This window comes from Lepisosteus platostomus, chromosome 8 (assembly GCF_059453375.1).
Source record: "Lepisosteus platostomus isolate fLepPlt1 chromosome 8, fLepPlt1.hap1, whole genome shotgun sequence".
NCBI lineage: Eukaryota > Metazoa > Chordata > Actinopteri > Semionotiformes > Lepisosteidae > Lepisosteus > Lepisosteus platostomus.
The window spans coordinates 53,917,907-53,942,424 of record NC_142618.1 but is presented as its reverse complement, the minus strand read 5'-3'; the positions used below and the strand labels follow the sequence as shown (position 1 = coordinate 53,942,424).

General features: G+C 34.4%; 1 protein-coding gene across 2 annotated transcripts in view; it reads right to left on the bottom strand.

Annotated features, from left to right (window-relative positions):
* Positions 1-4,721: 4,721 nt before the first annotated feature.
* LOC148657534 (V-type proton ATPase 116 kDa subunit a 1) overlaps positions 4,722-24,518 on the bottom strand; it is a 49,446-nt gene continuing 29,649 nt past the window's right edge. For both annotated transcript variants that reach the window (XM_088643943.1, XM_088643944.1), the window contains 12 exons: positions 24,096-24,308; positions 20,925-21,075; positions 19,760-19,893; positions 19,045-19,205; positions 18,235-18,328; positions 16,326-16,444; positions 13,478-13,688; positions 11,224-11,331; positions 9,349-9,468; positions 8,417-8,534; positions 7,459-7,630; positions 4,722-5,715 (listed from right to left, as the gene is read on the bottom strand). In XM_088643943.1, the coding sequence (XP_088500069.1) occupies positions 5,628-5,715; positions 7,459-7,630; positions 8,417-8,534; positions 9,349-9,468; positions 11,224-11,331; positions 13,478-13,688; positions 16,326-16,444; positions 18,235-18,328; positions 19,045-19,205; positions 19,760-19,893; positions 20,925-21,075; positions 24,096-24,308 (1,689 nt within the window). In that variant the 3' untranslated portion in view covers positions 4,722-5,627. The remainder of the gene's footprint in view (positions 5,716-7,458; positions 7,631-8,416; positions 8,535-9,348; positions 9,469-11,223; positions 11,332-13,477; positions 13,689-16,325; positions 16,445-18,234; positions 18,329-19,044; positions 19,206-19,759; positions 19,894-20,924; positions 21,076-24,095; positions 24,309-24,518) is intronic.

Below are 24,518 nucleotides of genomic sequence, written 5' to 3'. Positions count from 1 at the left end.
GTCATTGTCTCTTTATGTTTACAGAAGTTAAGAAGATCTTTGAGGACAAACTAATATAAAATTGTATTCTTTTAGAAAACACTCATTATCGAATATCTCATTTCAAATCTATTTAGTATCTAAACTGAAGAGGGAGATATTTTAGAATTAAAAATGAAACCCATTTTGATCTTGAGAAATATGATAATACAGTGTATTCTTTTCCATTTAATTGATCCTTATTCATATTTTAGGTGATATTTGATTTAAAACAGTTTGACTTAAAACAGTTCACAAACTAATTGAGTAAATACCTTTATTAATAGTCTTGAAACATACATTCCAGTAGGTCAGATGTGAAATAATTAATACAAAGGCTAATTCTTGGGAAAAGGACTGTCAGTCAAGTTGGATTTGCTGCTTGATTAACTTCAAATCCACAGCTAAGAAACATCATTTATCATTGTCTTTCAGGCTAAACATAATTCAATTATTTTGGGGCTTTGGAAAAGAAGCTTTAAGATAAAAAATACATCATGCAGTGATTTAAGCAACTATGGGACTATGTGTACACCAATTGTAATGCTAACAGGACTGATATTTTTATTGAAAAACGATTCATTTCCCCTCCATGAAATGAGTGCCCTAATCCATCAGTTTTACAACAGTCAACTAAATGAAGGCATTTTGAGATTGTTGTTTTGTTTTTCTTGTTTTTGTTGGACAAAAGCTCAAAAGACAGCTTATAACATTGGTTGAACTACAGGAAACAAAGTGGGAAAAATGCAGATTGTTCAATGTACACCCAACAGACAAGCACAGACATTCTTGGAGCAAAGGGATTTCAAAACTGTTTTGTTTTGTTGTTCTAATTGTAAAACAGAAGTTCAGCTCTTGTTCTTAAAATTCTTTGGAAGTGGTCACTGTCTGGAAACTTAGCCGTAGGACTATCTTTTATTGATTTACTGGCTAGATCAGAAAACAGAGCAGATGATACATAGCTTTTATTTATTAATGATGTGGAGATCACTCCTCTTTCTAATTATCCAGGCTTAATAATTGGACAGGTGTTCAGTCTCAAACATCATTTACACATTATGCCACTACAGATACCACAGATTGGGAGCTTAAACACAATCTTTCTTCTGGCACTTGACAATATTAACAATTTAATAATTGAATTGTTAATTCTCAAATTACCTTGTTAAATCAAAACTAAGGTGAATTCTAAAATTCCATACAAGAAACACAAAGAAATTATACTACCCTTTAGGTAGTAAAAATTCATTTCTGACACCTCCTTAAAGTACCTCTCTGGCTAAAGAAACCAGTCTTATATAGAAAAGATAGTTATTCAAAATAACTTATATTTAAAGTGACCAGGGTACATGAAAAATTAGGACAGTCCATTTAATTTAGCAAAAACTCAGGCACGTGTACTGTTTGACATCTTTTTGAGATTTCCAAGGAATGGCACATCATTTGAGGAGCTCACAGAAGCAAAAGCTCTTGCCATAGTGTAACATATCCAGTAAATAACGGAAAAGCTCAGTTGACACCCCAGGTAGGGTTAGGGTTAGCATTCACACTCTAATTAGACAATTTTTAAGCTCAGCGCTAGATATTGGGACCCAATTCAAGCTTAGGATGAGTGGTTTCTTGCTCCTAACTGATGGTTTTTTTTTTTTCTGCAGCTCTCTGGGACCTGGATGGTGAGGTGCACCGCATGTTAATTTTATCCCGAAACTGAATCAGTCGGATCAAAAGTTGTAACCAAGCATCATTGAATCTCATTCACTTGCAAGAGCTTTGATCATTGGTCTTGATTGTTTCCCACTCATACTTTTTGGTTAGGGGAACATGTCTAAATCCAATGCCCAGGGAGGCTCAGATATACAGTACTATCACACTGCTTGTCGATACATTTTTTTTAAATTTAAAATTAGTGCCTTGGACTTATAATATTGTTTATTCTTAGATAGATTTTAAATTAATGACAAATCTAAGACGTGGTAAACACACAGTTAAACAGTACAACAGCTTATATACAGGTTTCCAAATAAATATTTTTCTATTGTACATTTTTATTTTGCTGCCTCCAACTAGAGTTTCTTATTTTTGTGATATACTGTATCATTTCAAATATCATGTTATGCAAAGAGTATATACAGTAATTACATATCTTGCAGTATATTTGTTAGTGTTGATTTGTGTTTGAGCAGTCAATATATTACGTCTAAGTATACTGTACATCTCTTACTGCTGTGAGATTTACCTGTACATATACTGTAGCTTTTGCCATTAAATGTGTACAGTGTGAGATGGTGACAGATTTATCAAAAGTTATCTGTTCGCAAATCACCGTTGGCCTGGCTTGATGAAAGCATCATACTGTAGCAAGAGTAATCATAGACAAGGCAGAAAGTACAGAGCGTAGGGTGTAATTATACCACATATGTAATACTATGTGCTATATATACTTCTGTGAACAAATAATGGTTACTTACAATGATTTGAAAAGGTATTCCCACCCTTGCACAGGTTTCTCATTTTTCTGCTTTAAAGCTTGCAGTCGTTACTCTTTGAAGTAGCAATTAGTATGTTATAGAGACAAACTACTCCACACATTCAAAGTAAAAGAAAAAAAGAAAAAAGTAAATAGATGATTAATGTGGAAAAAAATGGAAAGTCATGACTACTGCACATATGTATTCAAAACCTTTGCTGTAGCAAATCTTAATGAATTCTGGTGCATACAATTAGCTTAATTAGCCACACAGTTGAGTGGCATCTGACTGTGTGCTTTAATAGTTCTGCACATGAATACTAATATTCAGGAGCTTTCAAAACAACAGGTATAAACTGACAGATCAGGAGAATTAAAAACCCCTTAATAGCTCCTTAAACATGGGGAAACATGTTAATTAAGTAGTGAAAAGCACCCAGACACTGTCTGGATCAGGCTGTCCCTCCAAACTGAGTAGATGGGCAAGGAAGAAACTAGTTAGGCCAATGGCAATTTTACAGAACTCAGTGGCTGAGATGGGAGAAAATGTTCCCATCATTCCACAAAGGTAGTTTGTACGGAACTGAAAAAAACCCATCTCAAATCCCACATAGGGTTTGCAACAAAGCACCTAAGTGATACTCCAAATATGGGAAAATGATATGTGGTCAGACAAGAGAGAATGATAACTTTTTGGTTTAAATGCAAACTGTTACAAAAGTGTTACTTCTGTTACAAAACCTAACATAGCGCATAACTTAGTTTACATCCAATCACAAGGCTATACTGGAATGGCTTAAGGAATTTCCTTAGTGGAAGTGACATGAATCCTATTGAGAACCACTGGAAATACTGTACATGAAAAGTGCTGCTCATACTGTAAGTGATCTTCAAGCAACCCGAGAGAGCTTTAGTACATTTGCCAGAAGAACAGGCACTAAATCTGTGGTCAGAGCTTGTAGAAACTTACCCAAAAATACTTTTACAATAACTGTAATTGTTACCAAAGGTGCTTCCACCAAATAATGAGTTCAAGGGACACCACAGGAAGGGTGTGAATACTTTCCAAGGCACAGTATATGATTCAGGTAAGATTCATCCCCTTTTATGCCAAACTTTGCACACACTTTAAGGTTTTTCTTATTTTCATTTTCAATTATGTCTTTTCCAACAAAGCATGGATATTAAAATGTTAAACAATATAATGCTCAACCTTACCTTTACTGTTCTTCATGGTTAAATATATATGAGGATTCTGTTCACAGCTTGGTTTTGATCTCTCTCTTTTAATTAATTATAACCTGAATTAATATTGCACCATGATCATTAAATTTACATTAAGATAGAAATCATCTCCTTTTGCATAACTGCACTAGCAGAGGAATGACCAAAAAATTGCTACTGGCTCTGTCTCATTTTCTTTGTCTGACTTTTTAAACGAGTACAAGGACACCATAAATCAAAATATTATAATTCAATCAACATGGCTCTGAATACATAGCTTAATGTATTTACAAGTGGTAGAAATAAAAAAGAAATGCTAGTATATTGCAAAACAGGAAAAAGAAACTCTTACTGTTCATGCCAATTTATTTTACAGGTTAGTTCTAGAATATTTATTTTAATTAAAATATTTTAGTTTTAAATGAGAATTACACAATTTCCCTTGATTATAGTAGTGGTGTAGTTCTCACAAACAGCACTACAAGTTCAGATTCCAGTGAAATAACATGTCTATGTTATGTGGTAAGACTCAAACCCTGATATCTCCTGGCCCTCAGTGAACTGAGCACTGCTGATGAGAAGAAACTTAGTAACAGTTTGCTGGTGACAAATTCTAGATCTGATGAGGCAATGGCTGGATTGTAGGGCCCAACCATGCACTTTAACCAAGCTGGTTAAGACATTCACCTGCCCTGAAAGTTAGAATCTTTCACAATACCTACAATAACTGGGCCTACAGAGAGCAGAAAAACATCAATATTCAATTCATCAATTGAGGCATTCAATGTGTAACACCCATGTACTGTACCTTTATAGAATATGTTGTGTATATATAAAATATTTAAAACTGAATAGAAACTACTGTAAAATTAATGCAGAGATTTTTTTCACATGGTTTCAAAACTAATGGTTGATTGATTCACACCAACAATGTTTCTGAAATATTTTGTAATAAAGTTCAAAATTATAAGTAAAATGTAGATGACAAAATAAACATAGAACTTTATCATAGTAATTCTTAAATCCTTTTTTAATATTTAACTTCTTTATTATTATCAGGTATTCCCACTGATACTACAGTCTCTTTTTACCAGTTATGCAAATACAGAGCTGTGCACAGCACTAGACATTGAAACATTTTAGCCAGTGACTTCAACAGTGTCTCTTCATCTATGAACAGAAACAAATTTTCATTTCTCACATGCCTTTTGTGTCTTACATTGATGCCCTTGGAAAGAACATTTTGTCTTATAACTAGGCTCTTCAAGATTCACCATTAAATATTCAATTTAGTTTACATTACAGTAAGTTACATTAATTCCTTTAAGACATTTTTTTATAAAACCAATTTACTGTAAATATATTTATGTAGAGAAATGTGATATTACATATGATGAAAATAATGTGGAGGGAAAGCTCATTCTGAAATCTAATAACTAGTGTTATAATTACAGTTTGAGAGTCAAAATATTATAAAATACATTGAACTAACTTAAGTCAAACTACTTTTTAATTATGTCTCTGAAATTACTCATATTATTGAATTTAACCCAGTAATAAAAATAAAATTGTGGGGAGATCCATATGATAGAGTACATCAACAGGAGAATATGGAAATCAAACTAGGCTATGCCAAAGGCTGACTGTTGCCAGTAGTCTTTAGTGGATTTAACTTGGCAGAGGCAGTAGTGATTTGGATACAGCTCCCTACAAAATGCTATTAGCTTCCAAGCAGCAGCTCCTGAGATTTACTGGTTGGTACTAATATGATGTGGGATAACATTTTTTTTAATTTTCATGCAGCAAAATTTTATTTTGTTTAGGTAATCTCAAACCTATTAGGGAAAACAAATCTGCAGCTACAGTACCATTACTGTGTTTTAAAATTTCAAAAAGAAATCTTATCCAAAAATTATTTTCAGTCATTTTTTCCAAGCAGATGCCCAAAGGAAAAAGGTGCGAACTTGTATCCAGATCCTTTGTAGAACTTGTTCTGAAACTCAACCCTAAAAAAAACACAGGAAAATGCTTTAAAATACCCATTTCTTATCAGCACAAAACATAAAACAAATAATAGCATGCAAACAAAAGTCCTTTCTTTAAAAGTTTTAAATGAGTGGCAAAGTTACTTACTGTATTTTAATTACATCTGTCACTATAGTTGACTGTAAATTAACTGTAAAATATTATATTTTCTATATGATTCTGTGCATGAAGAAAAATATTTACATTTATTTGTCATTTATATATTATATATATATATTGTCAACATATATTGTTTTATTCTTTGTGTATTTTTACGTGAATATAAAGTAACTTATTTTAATTTAAATCTGGAAATTTTTAGAATGTCAGAAGCTCATTTTATACTGTCATATTAAGTACAAAGTTTTAAAAAATAAAACAGCTTCCCATTCCCAAACCTTTGTTGATTGAGATGACTAGCTGGTTTCAAAGACAAGGTCTCTTGACTATGTTTTACACTTAAAAATAATTTAAAATGCATTCTCACCCTTTTAAAAAAATGTCAATAATGATCATCTATTGAAGTAAGACTTATTTTTCCAATGTACTGTGGCTTATACTGCAGGAATGAAGCAGCTGACTGCATCATCTTACATGTAAAGCACATAATATACAGTAACTGCATCTATAGTAATGTAAGAAGATGAATCTATAAATCTCCCGGTTTCCCGTGAACTGCAACAAAAGGGATTGGATTTCCTAATGTCTTAATAGATATCAGTTGCATAGATGTGTACATCACACCATCAGCACACCAACACAGAATAGGACCTGTACATGTATATTAATCGTGAGGGGACCCATTCTTTAGGCAAGTTAACAGTGTGTGATACAAGTGATTACTGTAAATAATAAATGTGCAAAATGTCCCAACTCCACTCATGACTCACTCTTTTATTTTTCTTTTCAGTTTTGAAATTCCTTGCTTCTAAAGGAAATGTTAAATCATTTTTAGTTGTGAATTTACTCCCCCTAATAGGCTGCTGGTGAAAAGCATACCTACAGATACCTACAGTCTTGACGCATCCCTCAACCCTTTCAGTATTATCATTGATGCTTGCATTCCATTACAAACATCTCTACGGTAACTTTGGCCAGACAATCCAAAGTATTATAAAATTGTTTTGTTACAGAAGAAAGAATTTTATGGCAAGATTTAAACTCTAGACATGAGTCATGTTTATTTGAACCAATTACATCTTTATAAAGGCAGAGTACGTACTGTACTTAGTAAGTCATAGATGACAATCCTAATAGTACTGTACCTGCAATTTAAAATGATAACTCCCGATGATGAAACTAATTTTACTTGTAAAATTAAAAACAACATGGTATTATACATGGTATTATAAGACATGCACAACAAGTGAATATATTCTTCTTCTATATGTTCAGAATGTGTATATTGCTTGGAATTCCCAAATCAATTTCTTATAAAACACAAACAAAATACAATGTTCACTGGAAAAATTTCTAAATATCAGAGTTTGGAACATCTGGACAAATGATATTCTTGTTAAGAGGCCTGGGGTGAAACAAAACAAACCTATCTACAAGTCATAAGTGACAAGGACAGACCTCTTTCTTCTAATCCATAGAAAATGCAGGATAAAAATGTTATTTTTTCAGTGGCTCAATGCATTGATTTAATATGGGCCTGAATTTCAAGGTCTAGTATAGTGCAGCACCACAGAGGTTTTTCCTTGTTGTTATTAGATGCCTACCAGTGTAAACGAAGGGCATGCAGGAAAGCAGAAAGACCCTCCATGACCAGTAGGACAGCCACTGTGAGGACAGCAAAGACGGCAAAGATTGCAGCCACCACAAGGCAACCCAGTCGTGAACCTATTGTCAAGCCCACTTGCAGGACCATCTTCCACAGCACTTCGGAGAGCTCTGTGGATCGTTGGAAGAACAATGCAGGTGATGCATAATTACCATTGACAAACTCTGACGTTTGTTATATCTCACGAAGATATTAGCAAGAATAGTACAAAATCATAAAATCTATAATAAAAATAATATACTGTATACTGTATAACACACCTGAATGTTGTAATGTCATAATCTGAACACTAAAGATGTAAATCTGCTGATTTTGTTCAGTAAATTCCAGGTTTGCTTCCCGGCAGGAAATATAAAGTAAAAATGTTCTGCTTTAATCTTTAATGTTTTGTCAAATCTAAAATAAAAAGCTCATTACTTTTAAACTCACTTGAAGAATGAGTCATACAAACATACAGTACGTATATTCTTTTTTCATTATGCAAATACAATTTGACACATTTAGAAATCTGTGCATTTGTTTTTTTTTTCTTCTTTAATATTCCTGATACAGTACATACTGTTACTTAAAATGAAATTATCAAAAAAGAAAGGCTTTTAATCTTTAACATAATTTATACACCACTTTGGGAAATTACCACGCTCTTCATCCCAGATAAATAGAGTCAATTACAATCTTGAGAAAATCAAAAATGCCACTTTGCTACGAATTCATGAAGGCGTATTTTTTCTGTAAAGAATAACAAAAGTACCCCAATGAAATAGAACATAAAAAATAAACCGTCACTAATGGCATTCAAAAGCTTTGTGATTATCTTTTGAAGAATATATTGTTTCTTTTTCTGATTTGCCATACACTCAGATCTTGAATCTAACTAGTATTAATGTGATACTTACCAGCATGAGCTAAACTCAGTGCCCACAGTCTCAAGTAGGAGGCAGTGTTAGAAATACATCCAAGACAGTATTCAATTGTGTGTGTAGCCTGGTAAACAATTACATCTCCCATGCTTACCTGTAGAAGTAAGAATCCTTATTTATGCATCAAAAGACGCCCATACCAAAGAAATATTTGCAAGACAGCCCTTTTACAAATTTAACAGGAAGCAACAGGACTCCGTATGAGAATAAACTAGACTTTACTTTAAAAAATGTAAAATACACTTGAAAAGTTCTAAGTGTTCTTCCCCAGCTCTTCGTGGTAACTATGTGGAAGAACCTTTAAACAGAAAAAAAGAGGCACTTCTGTATGCTAAGGGTTGTGGAAGTACTCTATCAAACAAAGCCACTCAGCCATGTTGTTGAAGCCAATACCCTGGCTTCTTTCAAGAAATGGCTGGATGAAATCCTCAGATATATTATTGACTAACTACTAATGATAGTATGGCATTCAATATGTGTAAGACATCCAGAATTTTTGTACATTATCAGAAGATCCTGTGTGCTCAATATCAACACAGAGTAGGATATACAGTACTGAATAGAATAAAGAACTCAGAATAACAATCTGAAATTAATACAAAGAGATCTATGTTATTAATCAATGGTGTGTTCTACACTGTATATACATTATGAAGCATTTTACATGAGATGAATGGTATGCTATTCTGTACATACATGTAAATGGTGAAGTCTTGGTTGGTCTTCCTACACAAAGAGAAAGTTTATTGACTGAGGCTTATTTCACCTGTACAGTATTGTAATAAGGTCAGTCTCTAACACTGTTGTGTAATTAACAAAACCAAAAAATGCATCCCATGCTAAATATGGCCCAAATATGAAGGTAATATAAAGCTGCACATTAAAAAGAATACTTCCAGAGTTTCTACCTTTTCCTCTTCATGGTTGTTGGTCTTGCAGAATGCATTCATCTCATCATCCTCCTGCTCAGGCTGAGAATTTGAGTACACAGAGTTGCTGCACAGGGACATCTTGTTTAGAGAGACCTTCTGTTAAAAAAATATTATATACAGTTTGTTTTGTATTACAGTATATACAAGTGTGTCGGAGCCTAGCTTTTTTATTCCATTTCTGCCTTGACATCTTGGTGGGATGGCATCTTCATCATCCTCCCATGCCAAGCAAGACCACTGACAGGGAGGCCTTGAGAGCAGATGGCTAGCTGTGGACTGCCACTGGTCCTATTACATCAAGACCTGATGGTGTTGATAGGACCACAAGTTAAAATAAGCTTTTTGACAGATCTCATATATTAGCAATTGGTGAAGGGATCAGAGACAGATAAAGCAAGTTTCAGCATTTTGTTTTTAAGAAAATTTCACATTTATTTTTAAAATTTCTTACTCTCATAAAGGTATGTTTCATGACTGCTACCTTACATATGTAATACCGAATGGCGAATAGTCGAGAGACTGTTATTGTAGCATGTTGAGCCTTCTGGTCAAATGACAAATGTGTTTACTAATGTATATGTTGATATTCTGTATTTTGGCTTCTATTAAGTCGTATGATTTTATAACTATGTGTGAGTTGATGACAATTCTCCAGTGATCTTTTTTTCTACTTTTGCCAACATGATGCATTTAATTTGATGGACTTACTGTAGAATACAGAGTATTTAACTTTCACTTAAAGTAGTTTCAAAAGATTACTGTTAGGTTTTTGTACTGGGCATTCTTTTTCTCTGCATAAGTGTCCTTATTGACTTACTCTATAACAGTGGAAATCAAAGTTAAAAAATAAAGTATGACTTAATTAATTTAGAAAGTAAATTTGGAATACTGCAGTTTACTCAAAACTAGTTTTGCTCACTTTTAACGGCTTTGGAAAAGAAGGACCTACAGTATGACTCATTCTTTCATTCAGCTGTAAGTCTTAACTTTTTACTGCATATAAATTTCTTTCAATATTGCAAGTGTTCTCAGCCTCAGAAGATCTGAAACAAGGTCACATATACAGTACACCAATAGCACCATGAGTCAGCAGGCACAGAGAGAATGAGAGAATTAAACTCAGAGAGAATGTATCATTACAATTCTTTAGAGTAGAGTTTAATATCTACAAATTCATCCTTTTTCAATATAACTCTACTTTTATGAAAATATGTGAAGCCCTAGGTTCTGTAAAATAATTCTGTTCTTGACAGTTAGTCAATGTTTGTTTTGTCAGACAATCCACCTTTTGGCTTGTATGAATACAACATTTTATTTCCCAGATTGTGATGTCCTGGTAAAAACTGTTCTGTGTTTCTCATTAACTGTTCCTTCTATACTGTATGTCTTGCAATACCAAGGTTTTCTGTGTAATATACTGTACATTATTCCTTGTTTGCATATCTTCATAACATACGTTTTATTCTCATCCATTGCAAATTAGCTTTATGCTCAAATTGCCTTTATGTCTTAAAAATAAATTGTAATCCTTGTAACTAGAAGTTAATGAAAGGTTATGATTATTGATCTCAATGATTACCTACTAGTAAACCCTAGTAATTGAATGAGCTAGTGCTTGACATATTTATGCTATGTACAGTTATCCTATTATTTAAAAAAAATATGTTAAATTAATTAGGAATATTAGGATGCTCCCTATTTTAAAATTAAAATTAGATTGTGAAACTGCATATGTCTTGATTTTCCTAGTATATAAAGCATGGCTTCTGTCTTACACTGCAATTATTTAATCTACCTCAGTGACATTTTACAAGTAAAGGAAATGCTCTGTTGTGGGAGCTGTTCACCCACCTGCCGTTTTATGATTTTCTGTTCTCTGTAGAGGAGAAGAGGTTTGATGAGCAACATCCATGGGACCATCAGAAGAGCAGTGATGACCAAAAATGTCTGCACTCCTCTCTATATAAAGAGATTCTGTTAGACAACACTTAGAGGAAAAACGACACAAACTCGCATGGTGAAACCGATGAATGTCCGAGAGTGCAAGCTTAAATGCGGTCCTTTTCTAGACCCAACAATTAGTTTAATATTAATTCTAACTCATTGCCATATCACTGACTCTAAATATTAAACTCAATATCTTTCATAATCCCAATCCTAACTAAAGATATGACGTGCAAACATCAGCAGAAATAGTCAAATTGGAAAATAAAACAATATAAAAAATTACTCATGCATGCAACAATAAAATCTCTCATTATAGTCCAGTGCACCAGATGGGGGCCTTTGGGCTCCATATATAATCTTTTTTCTTATTGTATTTTATGTGTGGTTAATATAGTATTTTTCACTTTCATTTACATTTGAGAGCTAAGAAGGAAGGGATACAATGACTGCTTTAAAAAACATCTTTAAACCAAACTAAAATGTTCATTCTTTTAAAATAATTTTATAAAACTTTTGAAACTATATAAACTGTATATTGCAAGAGTGTAGTAGGTGAAGACAAGATGGCAAATCTCTTCTTAACTGCATCCCCCAGAAAGGTAAACCCTTACAGGGGGATGTCCTGCTGTCCAGTCACTTGACCAATTGAAGGAAGACAATTAGTTGGGTGAGAGTTAAAACTAAGAAGCTGCATGCTAAGTATTCACAAAAGTATTCACACCCTGCCAATAATATGTTTTGCTGAATTGAAACTTCTTAGTATATGCTGATGAAAAGTGTTTGCATAACATGATGGGATGGTGATTTGCCATGAACCCATATTCAGGAATATGGTTGATATGTATATAAATAGTGAATCCTGATTCAGATTAAAAACTTTGTAAATATTTCAAAGTTATGGTTGGCTTCATAGTGGTATCCCTAGCTAGGTTCCTGCTGTAACGAACAGTCCTTTCTGGACCCTATGCGGACGACACAATCCGAAGAAGTGGGGAAACACTAGGGAAAAGTCATGCAGGAATACGGGGCTGAAAATAGGGGGGGGCGTGTCCAAAGTGCGCTGGTGCACGGGGAAGGTGTGGCCGAGGCAAACAATCCAAAAGTAATCCATAGAGGGAATCCAAAAACGCAAGAAAGTCCATAGCCAGGTGATCCATCCAAACAAGGAACAGGAACAGGAACAGGAACAGGAACAGGAACAGGAACAGGAACAGGAACAGGTTAAAACCTTAACGGGACCAGGCGCTTCCAGGTCCCGGACTCGCACGGTGTGGAAACCAGATGCAGAGCCAGGATGAACGTCAGCGCCTGGCTTTTAAGGTGGGCTGGGCAAAGGGGTCAGGTGCACAGAATAAAGTCTGAAGTGAAAGGGCTGGAGCACCCTTAAGGAGGAGGGACTATAATCATGACACCTGCATGTTCACTTTTTCAGTTCTAAAGACAACCCAATCTAGGTTGTAAGTTGTAGTGTCTGGATGATATGATGCAGTTTCAGCTTCTCAATAATGGAGTTCATTACATTCAGTGATAAATAATATTCTTTTGATCTTTGCCTCTTCCACTTCATCCCCGATTTGTTTCAGCTGCTTCTTGCTCTTCATGGCCAATTTGTTGTATTGCTATGTGAATTGTAGCTTGAAATTCAATATCTATCTGACGGAACGTACAGTGACAGATTAATTTAGTTTGAAATCAAGTTAAGCCACTTTGATTTCACACAGACAGAGGCCATTACTCTAATTGTGTAACCTTTCAATGTAGGATTTTGCACCAAAAACAGGATTGCTGTAACAAAAGGGTTGAATAATTACAGTAGGCTATTTCCTAGAATGTTCTAAATGTATTTTAAAAATAATTCTATTTACAAACCAGTATTTCTTATCTTAAATATAAATTCCTTAATTATAAAATTCTCATAATTACATAATCAGAGACAAAATTCATAAACTTTATAAATAAGTACTTCTAGTAAGCATTGTGTGATTTGTAATTTAAGTAATTTATGTAATTTAAGGCATCTACTGTATGGCCTAAAACCCTTTATTGGATGAGGTTATTCTAATTATTACAGCTGTTTATAGTGCAAAACTGTGAATTAAAAATGGCACATATTATCTTTGGAAAAGTAGTTGTGGTTTACTGTATATTCACATGGTACCTGGCCATTGTAGAGCATATTGTCACTGGAATCACTGTAGGTGAAGAGCACCATGTTAATAAAGAGCAGGAGGATGCTGGGAGCTGTTTCTGGCTCCAGCACACTACACCACTTGAAGATGATCAAAAAGATGAGATATCCAAACAGAGAGAGCATAAAGACAACTTCAGGAATGAACTGCAGAAGAATGTTGCGGGTGTTTTTGAAATATCTGCAAAAGAAAATACCAAATTCCATGAGTGCAAGAAAAAGTTGCATTCGCCGGGAGTTGTATTTTAATTATTTGAGTTTTGGTCTCTTTGAAAACAAATATAGTACTTGACTGATCCATCATGTTATATCTCCCTAGTCTTAAAATCATTATTTGATTGGAAATCCAATCAAATAAATTCAGCTGGTAATCCTTCAGAGTTCTGGAATCCTTCCAGTAAGATTTTGTGCTAAAAGTCAATAGGATTCCTTCTGTATTTTCACTTATAATTCAATATGTCAAGATCCCTATAGTCACAAAAGGACATTTCAGAAAACATCATTTATACATATAACAGAACATATTTCCATTTTAATATATTATAAGTGATCAAAGTCATGATGGATGCTAGCAGAATTTATTGTTAAGTAAAACAAAACACTCAATGATTAGTATTCCTGGTTAATTTAGCTTTTGTACCTTTGTTGCTACAAATGTTTTTGATTTATTTATGGATGTGTTTTTACATTCATGGATGCAAGGCGCAGGATTCTAATTTAAACTGTTTTTTTGTCTAAATATTTCTGAATTTCCTTTGTTTCTACATTATTTTGGTGACCTGCCTATTTTGGCATCATCTGCTAACTTGACAAGTTTGCTAGCTAAACTAGAATATAAATTATTGATATTTCTACAAAAGGTTTCTTTATATGTAAATGTGGTCAGAAGTAAAAAAAAAAAGATATTACTGTTCTTCAATGAGTGTGAAAAGAATGACTGGAAACATTACCACTTAAAAGAATCTCCTGTGCTGACAGGTTAATAGATCTCAAGACTATGTGTTCAAAATCCTCAAAGGCATTGACAAAGGCATTGACAAAGTCATCCCAATCGACTCCCACAGAATAGATAGTGAAATATGAATCAGACATAAATGGAGTGTATGGGGAAGTGCATTTAACACTGATAATAAGAGGTACTTTTTTTGCACAAACAGTTGTGGATAGAGCTATCCACATTGTTAAAGTTGACACCCTGGTTGATTTTATAGACAGACTGAGTGAAATCCTTGGATCAATGAGCTACTTGCAACAGAACAAGCTAGGCAGGAAGAATGGTCTCTTATTATTTGCAAACTTCCTAAATATTCTAAACAAAAAACAGTCGAAGGATAACATTTTGTACTTACACTATACCCACAAAAGAACAAGAGAAAAAACTTCACTGGAAAGCTAATAACCTAGTGGAAGAAATCTCTTCACCAGCAGAGGAATAAAAGGACACTGAAACTGCAAAGTACAATCTGTCCTTTACCTTAGAGATCCCATTCTGTTTTAACAGTAAAGAACAAAAAGTATTACTTGCTCATCTGAAGGTTAATACCACTGACATCAGAAGATCTTTAAAGGGATTATGGACCATTAAAGTTAATGGGTTGAAGTTCTGTGAAATATTAAGGGCACACTTTGAATAAATTTCCATATTTGCAGCTTGCTAAGAGCTCCCTATTACATGAGTTACATACTAGAATAGGACTGATGATTGTTAACAACTCATCCACTGGGAGGATAATATCATAATTCATTAGAGATCCCAAGTAATACAAAAATCTAAGTTTTAACATTGATATGTCAAAAAGTTTAGTGAACTGATACATGTGTATTTTATCTTGCTGTGTGCATTATTCAGTTTTGTAGAGAGATGCATTTACTTCTAAGAATTCTAAGAAATTCTAAGAATTTTGTCCTTCTCCACCTTAAGCAAGGAATCATGGAATACTGCTGATACAGTCAGAAATTATTTTGCCTGAACGAACATTCTATTCCCACTCCAGTGATTCATGTGGGAAATGTTCAACAATCATGATGATAATCCTCCTAACAGAATCTACACTTTGTGCTTATAATAACTTTCAACACAGATCAAATGAGCTTTTTTCATTAGACTGAATCCATGTGTTAAGCATACAACTGAGTTCTCCTGACACCTGGAATGTATAACACTCATGACTAGAAGGTAAATCGTCTGGAAAGCCACAGAAGGAGGTTGTGTGTTCTTTTTTATTTAATTGTGAAATTCAAAATTACCTTAGCTGATGATGCATTACACTGTGTGTATTTCACCACTGAGATGATTGTTAAAGAGAGTTGAGTGAAAATGATGTACTTATTTATGTTGTAACTCACAAAACAAACAAATATTTAAATCTTGACTGATTAGATTAAGTTTATCCTTTCATTTCAGAGCTAGTACAATAGTGACCAATAATGTCATGAGTGACAGTTGCAGCTCTACCTCTGCCAGGTTTCGATATCGGTCAGTCATGGGCACAGAGCATAATCATCTCCCATCCTTAGACAATGGCAAGCACTGGTATACGATAAGACTGGGTTTCCTGTTGTGAGATAATTCCCTATTGTCTAGGTTTCATTGGGGTCACATCGCATTCTGCAAAAGACTGAGTTTTTTTACACATACATGACAAGCCCTTTCAGATGAAATGAACACACCCGTGAATAAATCAAAAACATGATTAGATGTTACCAAATAATTAATAATAATGAAATATCACACAGGGAATGTATGAACTAACTTTTAGATGTTTAACAAATTAATCACAATTAAGATCATACTAGACTGGATAAAAAGGATACACACGTGTAATTCATCAGGCTGAGGGACACCCCAAAGAGCATGTGAATAACTCCCAAAATGACAGACATCTTCATTTTATATGAATTCAAGAAGGTCAATTTATTTGAAGCGATATTCCAAATCTGAAACAAATTAAAATGGGAACAGCAAGTACTTACATGATTCATGAATTTCTCAAGACCAATGACTGATGCTGTGTGGTAGCAGCCATCAATGCAGTTTCACTGGAAATCATTTTCCCAGACTCCTTCAAGATTGCAGTGGTGAACGTAAGACTTCAAGTGTCTCAGATGCCCAATGACCATAGATCAAATCCGAACAAATGGTATCTTCCCTACCTATCTGTAATTCTGGTAATTCATTGTTAAAAAAGTTATAGTGTATCAAGATATTGTATAAGGAGCAAGGTCATGTTTGTGCAGCACATACTGGAATTTTATTTTGTAGGAAAATACCTGTGCCTAAGTAATAAGCACACATGTCCTTTGCAACAAATATGATTTGCATTATCCTTGAAAGATATTCCAATTATTTTTCTGTGAGAAATGACATTTATCATGAGCATGAGTCAAAAATTCGAGTATAGCAATTGCTTGTTAAAACAAATATTTTTGTCAAGCGATACAAAGTACACAAGCATTTGTACTGCTACCAGCCACTAAACTCAACATTACACTTATATTAGCTTATAATACAATAATGCACGCCTACATTATAGGCATATAGACAAATGGTTGTAGAACAAAACCTTCCAAAGAGTCAAGTTTTTGTTTTTATTGATTTGCAGTGTATACTACATAGAAGAAGTGAAAGCTGGTTGGGATGGTACTTGGCCTTTTTGCATTTAAAGAGAAAAAAATTACACAGTTCACCCAGTAAGGCTATTTACAGGTCAAGAGAAGAACTTCACTTCTGCAGCTTTAGCTGAAATTCAGTCTTCAAAATGTTTTTTTTTTTCAGTTGACTGAGTGAGTCTAAACACTGAAATAGACCTTCAGGGATGTTATCTACTAGTATGAAAATACACATTACCATGAGATATTTTACCCAGAGGCATGTGTTAGTCTTTGGGATTAGAATATATTGACTTTGAGATGCTAGAAATATTCTGAAATATGATGAACTGTATGCTTATTTTCTTTCTTACATGTTTAACAAACCTACATATCTTGAAACCAAATGTCACAATCTCTTTTTTGTAAAGTCAGTATTAAAAATATTGAATCTGTATTGTAATCATAACAAGTATGATTGAAAACAGAAATACTTCTAGACAGAATGACAAGGTTATCAATTTTGGCAATAGACAATTCCATACCATTTATAATGTGGTTTTACTGTGAATGAATAAGTTTATGGTGAATTTAGTTTTGTCCTTGACATTTTAAGTGATTAAAGATAGAGCTCATATACTGTGTTTTTACCAAACAGCATTATACAGGTGAAGTTGTTGACTAGATTTTTAATGTTACAGGGAATGTTAATTTGTTTGTAAGAGTCAGTAAATGGGGTGGCATGGTGGCACAGTGGTTAGTTTCTCTGCCAAGCAGGGCTGGGCCCTCAGTTCCATTCCAGATCTGTTGTCTGGGTGGATTTTTGTATGTTCTCCCTGTGTGGGTTTCCTTTGGGAGCTCTACCCACAGTCCCACAGTCCAAAGACATACTTCGATTTGCTTCAGGGGAAAATCAGCACAGTTTGAGTTGTGTTTGAGTCTGTGCGTGCCTTGTGATGGACTGGGGTCCAATCCATGGTGTACCTTGCCTTTCGCCCATTGCTTGCTGGGATAGGCTCCAGCTCACCCGTGACTCTGTATTGATTAATGTGGTTGGAAAACGGATGGATGGATTCAGTAAAAGAAAGCTGTTCTCTCTCATGATCAGGTAAAATATTTAAATGTAATTTTTCACTCACAGGGTCAATTCCAAAGGGATAGGGACTTCCTGAAAAGACGCCAGGAGTAACTGGATCAAGCTGTAGTATCCCTGACCCATGTAATGTCTGGTTGCTGGAAAAAAAAAAAAACATGTATTCTATTGTACCCAAGAAATCTATGCATGGAAATATGAGTTGTCAACACGTCTATAATAAAACTACAGAGGACGCATGGGAGTAAAAAAAAAAACTTATAAATATTTTTACAGCAAACATGATTAAGTTCTGGTACAGTATATAACAAAATGGTTAATTTTATTAGTGTTTAAATCCTGACTTACGTTTCAGTAAGCTTTTAGTAAATTATACATTTCATTGAGTAAAAGAATTATTAAAAATATGGAACATGCATATTATAAGTAAGCTGCAGAACTAATAAACATGCCCACAAGGTATCAATTACATTTAATACATATCCAATCAAGCCCATTATTGAAACTAACTTATGATTAATCTGTTCTTACCAATCAGTGCTTCATACAGTATGTTTTCTTTGCTATCATTAACAGAGTTTTGGGTTTACAATGGAGGTTCTACAAAAAGAATTACTCATTGACAATTTGGCTTCTTAGAAGCATAGATAAATATATTATTATATAAGGACATTAATATTTTGACTTATAATGAACATCCTCATAACTTTGGGAGGATAAGACCAACAATTGTGATGAAGTATGGGTATCAACATTAATAAGCCCTTTGTCCAGTCATAATCATACAGGAGGTGGGTTGTCTTAAAATCGTTTCCTATAAGCCATCTGGCTTTTAAAGATTTTCTGTAACATATACCTCCATGGTCCATTTGGATGAAACATTGGTTTAACTCTCCAGGAGGAGCCAAATATGTTGAAGGCTTTGGAGAAGCAGTCATTATAAATGAAGCCGGTGTATATTGAGAAAATGCCCATCAGTAGAATGATGTATCTCCCATTGAAAAGAATATCACTTATCTAGAGGAAGAATGTAAATGAGATTATCAAGATTATTTATTATTTGATAAAAGAGTCATTGAAAAAAGATGCTCAAAGAGAGCAGTATAATTAAATCAATTCCATATATTGATCTTATATTCAGCTTATTCACCTTTATTTCTAAAGATGCTCAGATAACAACAATATTGTGGCAGGATGTTCATATTTTGTAACTTCACCCACTAACTAATGCTCCATTTTAAAGCTCACACAGGGTGAACAGAAGCACAATCTCTGGTACAGATGGTACTGTACTTGATTCAAGTCCATCTAATTTTTAGTCAGAACTCTGTTGATCTGAGATGCATGCTGTTCAGCATCTGTGCAGTGGAGGATGAAAATACACATTACCTTTGCTGGCCAGATAGACACAGGGCACATCTAGCTAGCAATACATAAGGGCATAACGAAGCCAGCAACAAATCTGTTAATAACACAGATTTTCCATTTTAGTAGAACTGTAGAATGTCATCCTATACTGATGGTTTTCAATTTTTGGTCGTAATTTGTCAAGTGACAATCTAAATAACAACCTCATTTTTAAACTTTTTGAATTGTTCTTCTTGTATCACCATCCAGGTCGCAAAGAGTGTCATGATTAGTCCATGACCGCAGTCTCCAAACATCACAGCGAACAGAAAAGGGAATGTGATTATTGTATATGGTGCTGAAAGACAAAAAATGAACAAAACAATTATCCAACTGATTTCAACGCCTCTTGCTGTACACACTGTCCTATAAAAGGATGAAATAATTGTGGAGGAGTATTATGTGTTATGAGTATGGTTTGTTAGCATAGAAATACTTTCTATAAAAATGAAAAACAATTAAAAGTGAAAGTGAGAAAAGAACTAATAGAGTGCATATAATATAATAAATACATTGCATTTTCAGAAATGGGATTTCTGAAATGTTTCATGCCATTAATGTACAGTAGGTGCTTGTCTGGCTGCTTCGCATTACTTTTGGGATCCTGGTCACATTCAGCTAATGAAATAGATGAGACACAAACAAGCAATAGCTTACTAAGGGTCTTAACCTGAAATCCTAATGAGAGTATTTACTTCTTGAGCCATTAAAGAGCCTCAAATGATTATATGTCATCATTTAATCGCAATATATATACACAACAATTACTGTATGTCCATAAAAAATAAGCTTCCCCTCTAACAGACAGAATTCCCTTTACAGCAGCACAGAAGTACATCATCATGTAGAAGCACTACAGTTTGGAACACATATTATTACTTTTATCAAGACAAACTATCAAGTAGATTTAAACTGATATGAATCACATGGTTTGTCATAGCCATTTATGTTATGGCTCAAGGATGAGAATTGGTCATTTTAAAGCAGTTGGGCATTTGAATTAGCCAAAGCACATTTTAGTATTCTGAACATATCCAGGTTTACAGCTCTAGTACGTGTGCCAATTAAGACCCTAATAAAACCCCTAAAAACCAAAAGAAAGCATACAAGGTGGTAAAAACAGACAAGTCATTCCCATTAATTGTGAAACTGTGAGTAAAATAACATAACTGTTGCCAAGTGGTATAGATTTCATTTCAAAGTTTTCTAGCTCAGTATGGTGAAAATGTTATGAATTGTATGTTGCCTGCATTACATTTTCATTTGATTTTACAGTTTGATCTCAGACATGCTAAGGTGAATATAGCAAACCCCTAGTTGCTCTGTCACCTGGGTTCATCTCTTGGTAATTGCCCACTCCATACGCATCAATGATGTTCTGGAAGCCTGAAGTGAAGGAGTTGGTCCTGTTAAAGGTGGGTGGGATTTGTTGAGTCTCTAGTCTGTTCAATACAGGACACAAACTGGAACCACTCTGCTCCTGGAAGGGTAAGCGTACCGTTTTAGCAAGTCCACACCCGTTGTTTAGGGTGAGATTTTAAAATTCGATTCTGTCAGCTCAAAATCATGTCTCTAAAGTTAATAAATGTAGAGTTGTCATAAATGGAGTAAATTGAACTTTGTTCGTCCACAGTACGCCATTATCAAGTCAGAAGAATGTAAACTAATGAAGGTCCTGTGATAAACCTCTCTCAAAGTATTAGTACAGTTACATGTAAGTAAAATGTAACAACCAACTCCCAAGTCCACTCAACTGAACACTTAGTTCCATTTGGCTGTGTCTGTAGAATAGACACTGGCAGGTGAGCCAGCCTAGAAACTTGAGCTCCTTCAACCCAAACTTGACCTATTTATACAGACTTGATTGAAGAATGATGACATTCTGAGCATACACTCATCATGAATAGTCACGTTATATTTACTTTGGATTTCACATGATTAAGCTTTGACTTTGCACTATTTTTCTGTATCCTTGGAAGTTTTTTCAACTTCCTGTGTTTAACCAGTTTATTTATCTTATCTATTGTGCCTATTACACATATTGCAAACGACAGGGCAGTCTGTGGTTCAGAATGTTAAACTGGAGATATTCTTTCTAAAAATATCCCATCCTGAGATAAATCCTACTTTCTTGAGGTCCTGACACAAACATTCGCTTGTTACTCTACCATCTTGATATTTAGAAAATCCTTTGAATACTCTTTTGGGAGACTGATGTGACTACATGACATTTTCAAGGATTAATCATACATTTTGATATACAAATCCATATTCCACTGAGATAACATTATGAAAGAAAATGAAAGGTTAAGCTTGTTTTTTTAAAACAATTTGTTGTTGTGAGGTATTGACAGCACTTTGAAGGATAATTAGAATCTCTACTCTCATAGATGAACAGAAATATTGTTCTCTTAAGGAGTTAAAAGACTACCTAGGAGTATTGTCATAATTTACAATGTGTCAAGTCTTAGGAAATGTTGAAGTTACAACAATATTTTTGTACATTCTTTCTCTAACAATGTTTAGAAACTTTTACAATAGGATATTTGCATTAATTCTTAACTGAACCCAGGTATCAGTGTTCCCTTGCACAGCCTTAAGGTATTATGAAACTTTCAGCATCTTGTGGCTGTAGGATCAGTCACAGCAACGGTCATTAGCCAGCAGAATTACAGGGAAATGATTTTGCTACCCTAACTGCTGCAAATCTCCATGCAGTGTTCAGGGAGCAAAAAGACATATGTAAGTGTGCCCAGTTGGGCTTTGCTGAGACCAATTAAAACAACCCTAAGGAAGGTTTCTTTCAGGTTAGCTCTATTATGCAGTCATGTGTGTACATTTGCAGTATTATCATCTGCTTTTAAAAGTACTCTGTTGAAATGCCCTGGACAAAAACAGCATTTCTCCAATTCTGCCATTTTGCTAAGAACGAAACATCACCAGCTAGGTTAGTTTTTTAATTAAGGGCATAGATTATTCTAGATTTAAATTTAGCCAATGTGACCTGACTGCACATAAGGGAGCCTGGAGGCTAAATGATGTAGAGATCATAATAATGAATCACTTCAGCTGCAGGTTCATGCTATCTGGTAAGAAAAGCTGCATTGATTTAATTTTTCAGACATCTTCCCAGGAAATAATTTTTCATTACCTGAAACCTTTGAAGCATTCTTCCAAACCACAGAGGCAATCCCAATAAAACATTGTTTTTTTTCCTTTATGAGCACTATGTACAACTTAAGGGAGGGGCTCTTGATTTGTCAATACAAAGAATCACCAAGACAAATGCAGACACATTTGTGAGGCAGGTATACATTCAGGGAACCAGAGAATATCCACACTTTCATATTTGAAAGTAAAAAGTGACAAGTGTCTTTATATGGTATGTTCCACATGAAAAAAAGCCCCACCTCACTGAGGTTATACATTTCTTAACATATTATACCTATATTCAATCAATAGATCTGGGCATCACTTACAAATCACCAGAGTAGACTGTACTTGCAGATCCTCAGTCATTCACCTACTAACTACTATACTGCTGTACACAGCTTTTGTATGGAAAACACAATGAACTGGCATTTTGGTCATTGTAATTCTTCTCAGCTCAATTAAACTTACAGTATATGAATAAAGTTTTTAATCTTTTAACACTTTTTTGGAACTTTCTCACAGAAGGCGAAGTGTGATATAGATACTGTATATATCACACTGTATATTGAATAGTTTTTTATAGTGTGACCAATGTAAATATATACAGTAACAGTATCATACTACCAAGACACTGTTACCGGGTAGTACGATATAATCAGGCTAGACGTGCTTGAAACTGAGCAGTGGTCAAGAAGAAACCTGGTTAGGGGTGCCTGTGTGAGGACAAGGGCAAGTTTGAAAGTGTAACAGAGTTTAGTGGGTGAGATGGGAGAAAATGTCCATGAGTCAACTACATCCTGGACCTGGACCTGGACCTTTAAATGTTTTCAAACATTCAAAGTTCTCATAAAGCTAATTATTCTCCAGTACAAAAGAATTCTAAAAGTAAGCCTGTGAACCACCCGATTCAAGATAGGGAATCGATAGTGAGGTAAACTCTGACTACCCTTTTACAGGGAGGTGTATCTCTTTGTCTTTATTACACCCAAACATTACATTTGAAACTTATAACTAATGAATTAAAGTCTTTATAACTTTTGCTGGCTAATATTATAGTCTCTGAAGTAAGAAATGAAGTAAACTTTTTAATTAAATCATTCCTTCAATAGAAAACGAACAATGTATAACTTTGCAAAGGGGACGATTTCAGTGAAGGAAAGAGAAACAGCAAAAAACAAAACAGTATCTGTTTTTTTTAATTATTGTGCCAAAACATGAAAAAAAAGAAAGTTTTCAGTTTGAAAATGTTAAATTAAAAACAGGTCTGGTACAGGTCTGGGTACTGTATCCCAACATGATACATGCCCCCTTTTCCTTGTGAACAACAATTACATTTAAATCACTTACACATCCTTTGATTAATGCTGCATTGACTTTGCTGAGGTCAGACGCTGGACACCAGATCTCAGCAATAATTAACTTCTGGGTGATGTCTAGGTTGCAGAGGTTCAGTGTGTAATAAATGGCCTTCATCTTTTTCACTTTGGTGTTCCATTCATGAAGGCTGGCTGCTGTGGAGGTTAAGATACTTTCCCGGTATTCATCAGTCTGCCTTAAGACCTTTGGGTAGAAGAGAAATCCCACTGTTTATTTGGAATCATCAATTCTGTGAAGAGCTGCAGCAGAGAATTACACACTCAGTGATTAGGGTGATCCAAGCTATGACCTGTGATTCCCAAAAAAGGTGTTAGCTGTCCTTTCTTTTATTAAATCCAAAAATTATAGCATTTTTACAGATCGTATCATTTTAGCGACTGTTTGTCTGGACAA